General features: G+C 40.6%; 1 protein-coding gene across 1 annotated transcript in view; it reads left to right on the top strand.

Annotated features, from left to right (window-relative positions):
- Nucleotides 1-11,332, top strand: part of EFCC1 (EF-hand and coiled-coil domain containing 1) — a 60,417-nt gene that overhangs the window by 7,127 nt on the left and 41,958 nt on the right. The window contains exon 2 of the mRNA XM_026857626.1: nucleotides 1,473-1,879. Within this exon, the coding sequence (XP_026713427.1) occupies nucleotides 1,473-1,879 (407 nt within the window). The remainder of the gene's footprint in view (nucleotides 1-1,472; nucleotides 1,880-11,332) is intronic.

Genomic DNA, 11,332 nt, shown 5'->3' with positions numbered 1-11,332 from the left:
AGTCTGGAGAAGAGGAGGCTGAGGGGAGACCTCCTGGCCCTCGGCAACTCCCTGCCAGGAGGGGGCAGAGAGGGGGGATGAGTCTCTGGAGCCAAGGCCCCAGCGCCAGGCCCCGAGGGAATGGCCTCAAGCTGCCCAGGGCAGGGTCAGGCTGGCTCTGAGGAAGGATTTCTGTGCAGAAGGGGCTGTTGGGCGTTGGAATGGGCTCCCCAGGGCAGGGGGGGAGTCCCCATCCCTGGAGGGGTTGGAGAGTCGGGCTGAGCCAGCGCTGAGGGATCTGGGGGAGTTGGGAACGGTCAGGGGGAGGGTCATGGTTGTGCTGGAGGAGCTTCAAGGGCTTTTCCAACCTTGATGAGGCTGTGAATCTATAATGAGAAACGCTGTGTCTTCACCTGTGTGACCCGACAGGGATTTAAGGGATGTGCTGAAAGCCACCCTGCTGAATTTATAGAAGAATCTAACAAACCTAAGTGTGCAGTGCTGCTTTTTCCATTGTGCATGCAGTTGGTCACTTATATACCAGTTATGAATCGGGGGGGGGTGGTGGTGTTCCAAAGTCAGAACTTTTGTATTCTTACCTGCACAAGCACATGCAATGACCCAGTCATAAATGCTTGAGAGCTTTGCCTCAGAAACATTAGAGGTCTGTTTTCTTCAGAGCATGAGACTTCAGAGTTGGAGCCAGTTCTGCAGAAGGGCTGATGAATAGTCTCTGGCTCCTTTTCAGAGCCCCATTAATTCTGGGGCGGGTTTCTGTTTCTGATGTATTGGCTCAAGTGAAACACACACATACTTAACAGTAGTTAAATGACTCTGGCATGAAATAGCATAGAACAGGCAAAGGACTGAAGGGCTGAGTTCACAAGTTGTTCTGGCGGGTCTGATCAGGTTGGATTTAATACTAACACAGCACTCACAGGACTCTGCTCCACGTGTGACACTTCCATTTGGCATTAGCTGGTTGTCCATCTTTGCAATGTCCAGCATGGCAGGTCAAAGCCACTTTTACCATTTTCATTTGAAAAGTGAGAGGAAGTCACAAATGAGAAGTCACCAGTCAAAGGCCCCAGAAAAAATCAGAAGGACAAAGATGAACACTCCATCAGTGGCTCTCTGGTCACTTCTACTGAACACAACTGAAAAAAACATAACTGGAAATATTTTTTTCAGAATACTACTTGTCTTTTGAGGACAGACTATAGTAATGACACTAAAGCTATACAGAAACTTGTTCAGTAACCTAATTTTCCTCTTCAATGAGTAGTTTTAAAATTAATTTTATAGATACTACTTTAAAAACTGCTTTCCAGAGATTGTTTCAACATCTCTGTATAGGTATTAAAGGTCATATGTCATTTAAGCTAAAAGAACCACTACAACAAAACACAATCTAGCCATTTTCAGTCTTGATTAAAATGTCACTTGCTTTAAAACACTAATTTTGCCCTGCATTCTGCTTCTGTTCATTATAGGTAGGACTGCGGAAAAGCCGTAATAACCATAAGGAAGAGGGGACCTGTTTTATAGGGAGTAAGAGACCGTTAACGCAGAACCACTCCCAGACTCAGTGCCTCCAAAGTGTCCTGAAAGAAGTGGAACTCATTCGGAGCTCCAGGGATGGGCAAATTGAAGAAGCAATTAAGTTCAATCAAGAGTTGGAAAGAGAGCTGAAGAGCTCTCAGGAAGCTCTGGTGAATCTGGAAGACTGCAACCGTAACCTGAAGAGGGAACAAGCAGAGATGAGGAAGAAGGTTGAAGAGGCCAGACATGCTGTCCTTACCAGTCTTGGCAAAGTGAAGGAGCTAGAAGTGAAAGCAAACGAAGTGCCACATCTGCAAATATACATTCAGCAGCTAGAATCGGAACTGCAGCACTATAGGTAAGTTTGAGTCTGTCAAAAAACGCCTATAAAATCCCAGTATTGGAACACAAGTTAGCTTGAAAATCACGGGTTGCAGCTTATTAAATGTCTCCAAATATATTCCCTAAAATGTAGCCAGAGGGAAATTAGAAGCTACTTATCAGTTTTCTTGGTAGGGATCCATAACAGAACTGGGCACGTTCAGTGGAAGGCAGGCCAAAATAAGGGTGCTGATCTACAGAGAGCTGAAGTTACTCCTCAGACACACAGCAGCAGGACTCACTGTAGTAGTGCTTCAAGAAAGCCTCAAAATAAATGACTGACAGTCCTTCAGTATCCATTTCCAGCACACTTATTTTTTCACCTTAACTAGCTAATACCAGTTCAGTCATTTCCAGGTAGTCAGGTCACGCATACAAAGCCAGCTGTAATCAGATGGCTGATGCTCCATTTCTTATGAAAGTTCTTCAACTTGTCATGCGATTTGGAGAAGAACACACAAGGCCAGCTTCTGGCCAGTGGTTTTAAACTCTGCTGTGACTTTATTGGTTCTCAACTGACAGAATATGTAATACTTCAGAAAAGTTAAAACACTTTTCTAAACCCACACAGTAGTATAGTGGGAGTCTCAAACAAAAAATACATCGTCCAACTAAAACCCACTTTGTAATAACATAAATAAATATGTTTCTAAAAGTCAGAAAGTTGGTCATGAATTTAATCGGTCCCTGCTTTGGTTGCTTTTTATCTCAGACAAAACTTGGACTCCTTGATGATTATTAAGTGATAGGCATTTCTGCCCAAGTTGCAAGTTGACCTGTGGAATAAAATCTTGTTTGTATTTTTACTGACCCAAAGTAAAGCTAATATTTATATATTTTTTTCCTAACTGTACTAAACCTAGTATTTTAATACATTGTCTATTCTGAACTTCTTGTCTCTTCCTAAACTTACACTTCCTCTGTTTGCTTATCAGAAGAATTCATAGTGAGTTATTTGTAGCATCGTAGCTATTGTACTGTTTTATGAAGTGAGGAAATTCTAAAAATAATCATTTTATCCAGTGTCTTTCTGTAAGCATTGTGTATGTTAATACCTGTGTGGTTGCAGAAGATAAAAGCATTTCTTTAAACGTCTGAAACATCTGTAGGATTTTAAAAACACTGTGAGGGCACAGAATGTCCAAGATGACTGTCATTTACAGGGATCTCTGGATGAATGATACAACTCTTAGTGCTAAGAGAGATCACACTACTTGTCTACTTGATCAGGTTCTTCTCCCTGGTATGAACACCAAAGACTTAAGATGAGTTTTTCTCCTGCAGAATTGCTTTTCCAAAATATGATGAAGGATAAAAAATTGGCTTTAAGCAGGTAGATGTGAACTAGTTAAAGACAATAAGACATGTCAACTGGCCCTTGCAGAGCAGGAACCCTGATGCAGAGAGTTGCATCAAAACAAATAGTGTGAGTTGTAAAATGTAAATTGTTTTTCATCTGTAATATTTATTTTAAAATTGCATGCTAATTTAAAGTGAGTGTATAGCTCAGGAATGGTGCTTGATTCACCACATGGAAACTACACCCCCGTTTTAGCCCCACAGCACATTTAGCACAGGGCCAGGCCAGCTTCCATGTGCAAGACCCTCTAATGGATCTTGATTCCATGTCAGCCATAACGCACTTCCATCTCCCTGTCCACATGATACAGCTTGTGGCTTCAACAGTTCAACAGCAGAGGCACTTAATAATGATTGTTACTTGCATGCCTGTGGTCATATTCCACAGTTTTGCAGCATATGGAATACCACGATTCCACATATTCCACGGTGTGGCACAGACATGCCCAAACTGACAGAAAGTAGGTAAGTTAAGCAGTGCAGAGCTCTGTGTTACTGTGACAGAAGAGCTTCACGCTAGCATGGCTATCTCTGCCCTGTGCACCCATTGACATCATGGTGGTCCCACTCACTGTACCTGCTTACGCTTGGCTACAGGTGGCTCATGGAGAATCATCCTCTCCTGTTGCGCAGAAGTCCAAAACCCCTGGGCATAGTTGGAGTGAGGTGCTAGGAGTGCATGTTGTGTGGAAGCTGATGAGTTGGCCAAAGCATAGAGATGGAGGGACAGCTGCTACATCCGACAGATTTCTCAGTTGGCAAGTGTATTATTTGTAGTGTTATTTAAGTCAGTATGTATTTGATTTAGTGCTGCAGTGAGCACTTTTCTCTGTTTCCAAGTACCACAGAAAGGTTGTGAGCTGGTGAAATGCCCCTGTCTCGCTCTTACGTTCCTAAGCCAAGCTAGCTGACAAATAGTTTATAGATATTTCTTGTCTTAAGGTGCCCATCCTGTTCTTCCTATGCTGCATGCACACGTCAGGTTTTTGTCCCCTTTCTCCACCATTAGAAATTTGTACTTTCATTTTTTAATTTTTTAATCCCCATCAATTCAGGAAGTCAGCTCAGATACTTTAAAGGTAAATTTTGAGATATTCCTTACTGAAAAGCATGAGTTAAATTCATTTCAGAGGAAAAAGATGTCATAAGAATTGTGTGTTTATCATTGGTATTATATAAAAGAAGTGTAATTCACACTGTCGGTATACAGAAGAGTTTAGGAAGTTAATGCAAGTCCCATTTTTTACACGATGCTGCCCAGAGAGTTATTTTCATTTTGTACTGGTGCACTTGATTTCATTTTCCCAGGTATAGGACCTTTCATTTGTTATTTCTGAAGCTCAACTTTTCCATTTTTGGTCTACTTTCATCTCAGGATGATATTGAAACGAACCTCCAAATTACTGTCATTCCCCCCCAGCTTGGTGTCAATTGTACTTTTGTAATTTCTCTTCCAAAAGTTGGAAGCCTAGATGAACATATAGGCTAGGTCTCAGGACAGATTCTGGTCATCTCCACTTGATACACTCTCTTTATCTGAGAGCAAATCATTAACAGCTATTCCCTAAACTCCTTTTTTACCAGTAAGTTTTGCTCCAGCTCAAGGTAGCACCATCTATTCTAATATAGTCCTATGATTTATAACTATTGTTTATACTATATTGATATTGTTTTACTATATTGTAGTAAAAATGTTACTACAGTAAAAATGTCACATCTACTGCTTCTTTTTATCCATTCAGCCATTTTCCCTGTCAGAAAAGGAAATTAGTTTGGTTTGACATGAATTGTTCTTGCCAAATATAAGTTAGCTCTGTTTTCTAATACTACATTGCAGGTGGGTTAGGAATTGATTACTTAATAAAGTTTACATGTTCTTTTTCTCTTTAATAGCATTGGAGGGAATTAACAGAATTTAACAATCTTTTTTTGATCCCGGTGTAACAAATAAAAAGAAAGGTCATTTAGAATTGAAACAGACTTTGTAATGGAGATGTTCACAGAGATTTTATGTCGCTGTGTTGGCCAGCACCACAGTAATTACATAGGTCAGTGTAAGGGGTCATAAAATACCAAAAATGCTTCCCATATGCATGGTCTGTCTCCCAAATTACTTAATTATCCATCAGCATTTATATGTGTTAATGAGTAGGAATCCTTTCTACATGGAATGCAGAGCAGCTTGTTTCATCCCCTCATATTCTCTTATAAATATGAAGATGGAGGCCTCCAGCATAATTTCTTCTGTTTATTTCCTTCAAAAAGTCACCAGTGTAATTTTTTAAAAAGTTATACTTTAGGTTATCCTACAGTGGAAGTAGTTCAATTTTTTGTTTTCTTTTAGGAGACAGTGTCCTGATCTTTTCAATAATTTCTCAGGTTGTCATTTATTCTGTAAAATATAACAAGATGGACCAAACAGATCCAAATCAATTATTCAGGAACAGGAGAGGAATATGGAAATATTCCTAACTGATACAGAATCAGTTCTGTTAAGTGAAGAAAGAAAAGCCCTAGGGAGGAAATACTAATCCACAAAAAAAGGTCTATATTGTAGGTTATCTCCAATATGAATGATAATGCCTGTTTTGTGTTTAGGCATTCTAGAACTGTTCTATTTTAAAAATTAGACATTGAATAAAGAAAATATGGACAACTTTCTGCTTGACTACTGTCATCAATACCAACTACTTGCTGGTTGTAAGGTGAAGTGCATTTTGGCAATTTATTTCAGATGGCATAAGATTTGAGTGGAGACTGTGGGTATGTATGTGCTGGACTACACAAAAGGCTAGGCAGAGCCACAGACGATAAGTACGTCCTTGGATGAGAGCAATGACAGGCAGGGAGCAGTGACTGATGGCAGTCAGTCAGAATGATGACAGTCAGGGAACTGAGCTAGTGGAGAGTAAAACAAAATTTTACTCTGCAGAGCCTCATCTGTAAGAGCACTCAAGCAAATTGTTCTAGATGAACTGGTGTAATCTCATTTTATTTTCTAATTCTGCTTGTACCTGATATTTTTTTTAGTTAAGACTGAAAGAAGTCATGTATTACATAAAAGTCTGCCAGGAAACCACAGAACTTTAATTTTTTTCAAGAAGTTAACAGTAGCAGGTACCCATCATACAAAGCTTAGATTACCTGTGTGTCTCTAGTCATAGATAAATCATATGCTAAGCAGGTACATCAGATTACTACTCATTTGAAACACTAAAGGAACATTTTGATTTCACAGAAAGGGATAATGGAAGGGTTTGTTGTAGAGTGAACTGTACAGAACTATTTAAATACAATAACTTGACACTGAGGAAAATATATCACGTCTCTTTCTACAAAAGGGCTAGTTTTATTTCAAATTCAAAAGGAGTCCTTCAGTTCTTTTTAACATTAATAATACTTGCCTCCTATAACACCAGTAAAACCTTTACTTCAAGTCCATTCAAATGAATGCAAGTGCTTTTATCCAGAAGGAAGCTCCTACTTGTGTGCTAATTCTGGCATTGGAAGTGTAGCCATTCTCTGGCCTTTTTTAGCACTGGGCTCTTAGTTACACAATGTTTATTCTTGGGAGGCTCCCCGGTTTCTCACTAAATCCTCCTTTTCATCTTGCTTGCCTTATTTGCTGTGTTGGGAGTAAATCACTGTGAGCACAATAGCCGTGCCACACACAGGGAGGCTGGCTGTGCACTGGGGGGACATGCTTTCGCCGTGTCCCAGGCTTCCTCCCGCAGCTCTGCAGAGGCACCATTTGTGGAACCCACAGTAGCTGTCACTTACAGCCCCCATTGCATGTCCCCTCCTGGGGATGGAGAGATTAAAGCCTACTGCAAGCCCTGCCATAGTCAGCGGTAACAAAAAGATAGTCCAAGCTGAAGGAGTTAGTTTTGTCATTCATACACAGCATCTGACACATGCAGCTGTCTTTTAAAGCTGTCCCCTCCTGCCTTTCTGTGCATAATTTGAGTCACACTAACCCCTCCTATACCAGAGAGCTGATTTTTTTTCCCTGGAAGGTGTGCACTCAGTGTTTGTGCAGCAACTCTCCCTTGAATTAGTGCCTGGAAATTCATCCAGCAGCTTGGTGGACCCACACAGTGGCAGCTTTACACCTCCCTCCTTCATCCAGCTGCCCTAACAAGCTGCATCACACCTCTCTGCCTTTATAGTCTTTCCCCAAGAAAATGGACACCTTTTACTGCCCAAACTTTCTAGGTGATGCAACATACTACCTATCTTGTCTTATGCCAGCAAAAATCAAGGATTAATTTCATACACAAAGATAACTTTAAAGAAAAAAATCTACTTCCCCACCCTTTTCAAATCATTTCATAAGACTGGAGTTTCTCTCAGAGGCTATGCCACTTTGAAAGCACACCTCCCAGGACAAATTTCTCCCTGTCATTGCAAGAACTAAAATGAAACAGAAATGGTCCTAGCTCATAAAGAGCTCTCAGTTGCAACTCTGGCTTACTTGAGTGAGCTCCTGTACAGTGCTCATATCTAATATTAGCAGTACATCACTTTCTGCCATAAAGGCTTCCTAGGCACCTTCTGCCAGGTGGGCTGAGCTCACCGCTGATAGGACATCACTGCTGGGTACTGCTGTTGTCCTCAATTTATAGACCTTAGAACTGCATATCCTCCACCTGACAGATCCTGACACCAGATCCCGCTGCATGCAGGTACAAGCAAACTCAGTGCATTGGGGTTATTCTGGGAATGGAGTTTTCAGCTTGACAAGACTCTGTGCATCTCTCTCGAAATAAAAGCCAACTAACATCAGTGTAGAAGAGCTGCATTTATTACCAAGAAACGCAAAACTGTAAGCCAAGAGTTTGTAGCCTTCTGTCAGAAAGTGTTACAGCTCTTTACAGACCTCACTGGCTTGGCCTCTCACTTGTTTTTTAAGCAACCTGACACATTTGTAGCCACTTCTGTGACAAAACACCTGCAGGAAAGGATGCTTGCCAGAGTGCTCCCGTGTTCCCCACCTCACTAAAAGGTCTCTGTATGACCAGGTCCCGCTGTGCTGCGCTCTGCTCGTACACTCCTCTGATCAGACCTGTTGAATTCATTAGCAGCATTTCTAGGAGTAACAAGAACACAACCGGGCAATAAATCTTGTACTGAATGGAAGTTTGCCAAACTTCCCTAATAGATGCTTTGAAGAGCCAGTAATATTTTAAAATTTTACTTTTTCTTCGGGTCTGTTTTGTAAGCCACAGTAGTAATATATAACATCAAAGTGTAACCTGTGGCTTAAACATGTATGTTATGATTAAAAAACAAAACTCAGCAAAAATCCTTTTTTAGTTTATGCACCAGAAAAGAGCATGGAATCGTGAAATCTGGAAATGCTAGAGGGACTAGCCCATTCAAACCTGTCCTTGATTTGAAGAAATACTTTCTGTTTCAGTAGCTTTCTTCCACCAGTTGTCTACTAGATTTATCCATGCAGAGAAAGAAATTAATCTAGCCATTTAATAGATGCTCAGGAAACCATTCTATTTTATCATTAACTTAAATTCTCAGAAAGCTCCTATATATTATAATGTAAATACTAAATTATTTGGAGACCTGGTAAAATATCTAGAAAGTAAAATTAGTTGACTCCATGACTTCACTGGGAACTTGCCATAATGCAAACCCACAGCCAAACTAAATGCTTAAGCCCCATCCTTAGGATAGCACAAGCAAGATCAAAAGATTTTAAATACCATCGTGTTACTTTGGACACTGCCAGGGATACTCACATTAAGGTAGATAATTAAATCTGTATTTTAAATTCTACACAGGTTGGGGGATGAACTAATAAATGTCACTAATGTTGGGAAACACAATATAGGCAATTTCTGTATTTTCAATTACACAAGACAGTTATTTAGCAGTACTGCAAATATTTGCTGAAGTTTGTTCTGTTTACCCGTCTTCTTGCCGTAGTCAGAATTCCTGCTGAATCACTGGCCACGTTTACTACACTGTTCTCTCCCCTTCATTGTCCAGTACATTTTTTCAACTTTATCAGCATCTCAGCTGCCTGCTTAGCGGAATGATTAAAATCCAGAATGATATTTGCCTCTCTAGTGCTTGGCTTAGGGTATTCTCTTTGTGATACTCAGTGTACTTTCCTGTATTTGCCAGATTTTCCTGGCAATCAGGATCTCAGCTATTCAGAACTGTAGCCACTGAAACAACCTAAGAAAAATGCTGCCCTCAAATTAGAAAAAAAGTTAGAAAACAATACCCCGCACTGTAAGTAAAACTTTGATTAAATACATCTGATTTTAGAGCCTCATGTTCTGAGATAATCCCAAACTGGAAACTCAAACACAGACTGGGATTTTGTGGGGGAGGAGAAGAAGAAGGGCAGGAGGATCAGCTGGTCAAAGTACTTGCTTCAGTCCATTATGGAGAAGAGATATTTCCACAGTTCCAGATGTGGAACTTATCCGTGTGCTCAAGTCAAGCAACCTGAAAGTTGTAAGATGTATCAAGAGGCTGGCTTTAGCTGTTATTTATGGAGATCATTCTTTATGAAAAAAATGTATTTTAATACTTTTTGTTTGCTTTCCATAATGCCCATATGAAAATCTGACAAATTCTGATAAAAATGAATAGATACATGTGTCTTTAAAGGATCATAAAGTTACAGGTCAACTTCAAAGACTGAAAATGTAAAGCATGGAATGAAGCTTGATCACTGCTGCAGATATCTGTATCACAGGATGCTGACTGTATTCTGTTTGCCAATGCCATTTCACATCAGAATGTACTTTATGGAAAAAAAAAATGGTTGGACAGTAAGTGTCAAATGTAAGCTTTGACCATGACACATCTTTAGAAATTTACTTCTGTATAACAAGTAACTTCAGCCTTCACAGCATCGTTCTTAAAACACAAAAATAAGGCGTAGAGGCTGTGATTGACTGTGTATTGCAGTCCCTCCTTGTTTGTGAAAAAAAAATGTTCTCTGAAGGGTGCCTGAGCTTCCAGTGCTAATTGCCATCACCTCACACATCATCCATTTTAAGAAAAGAGGTGCCAAGTGTTAGGAATCAGATTACAGTGGAAAGACCTCAAACCTTTCAATAAATCTACAGAATAAAATTAGGCCCTGTCCTTTGTTTTGTGAAGAGTGTTTTTTCACAGCAGAATCTTTCACGGAAGGCTCACAATGTCACATTAATCATAACACTGAAAAATCTGGTATTCACCGCACATCTGCTCTGCTTTTCTTCTCTGTGCTTGACCCCATCACATGCCCTTGGCATTAGTTCACATAACATAAAAGTATCTGGAACTGCATATGGTGAGGTCAGCCAAGTTTAAAGCACAACGTTGTCAGGTTTAAACTGAGGTCCAAGCATAGTATTTTCACAGCCCTGGATCTGGTAGGTCCAAGTAGCTCTCTGCATAGCAGAAAATTACACCAGACAGAAATATGAGCAATGAAAGCAAAGCCAGTGCTTACGAAAATTGCAGAAGAGTGGGTTACACTACCCATTTCTGTGTCAGCAAATATCCAAAGGTGGGATTTCCAGCAGTATATATGCAACTGGGGGTACACCTGTATTTTGTGGCACATCGGTGTTTTGAGTCCCCATGAGGCCGCTCTGGAGCTGAGGGCAGTGTCACCACCTCAGCACATCCCGAGCACCCCACGTCTCCCGAGTGCCGCAGAGCTGCACAGCACAAACAACAGCTTTGGAATTAAGTGATTTTACACTGCATAGCATAAGCATGCCCTTGAAAGCACAGATCTCGTAGATGTTCTCTACTGCATGAACGAAGAGACATCAAGGGGCTGTTGACAGCGGTTTAATTCCGTGGCCGGACAGATCTGGCATGAATGAGGTAAACAGATCGACCACTCTGACTTACAGTGACTGCTCTGATTTAACTGAGACCCAGGCAAAGTACTCAGGCTGAATAGCTCATCCTCCAAAAACAGAGTTTGGAAACAGTTTAAACTAGTTGCATGTTTAGGTTACATCAGTCAAGATTTCACAGAAACAAAAATAAAGCAGAAAAATCGGTGGGTTTTATTTGGACATTTTCTTGCTGGAGT

Source organism: Athene cunicularia, assembly GCF_003259725.1.
Source record: "Athene cunicularia isolate RWA chromosome 12 unlocalized genomic scaffold, athCun1 chr12_part1, whole genome shotgun sequence".
NCBI lineage: Eukaryota > Metazoa > Chordata > Aves > Strigiformes > Strigidae > Athene > Athene cunicularia.
The sequence above is the reverse complement of the archived record's forward strand: the minus strand, read 5'-3'. Positions and strand labels throughout refer to the sequence as shown.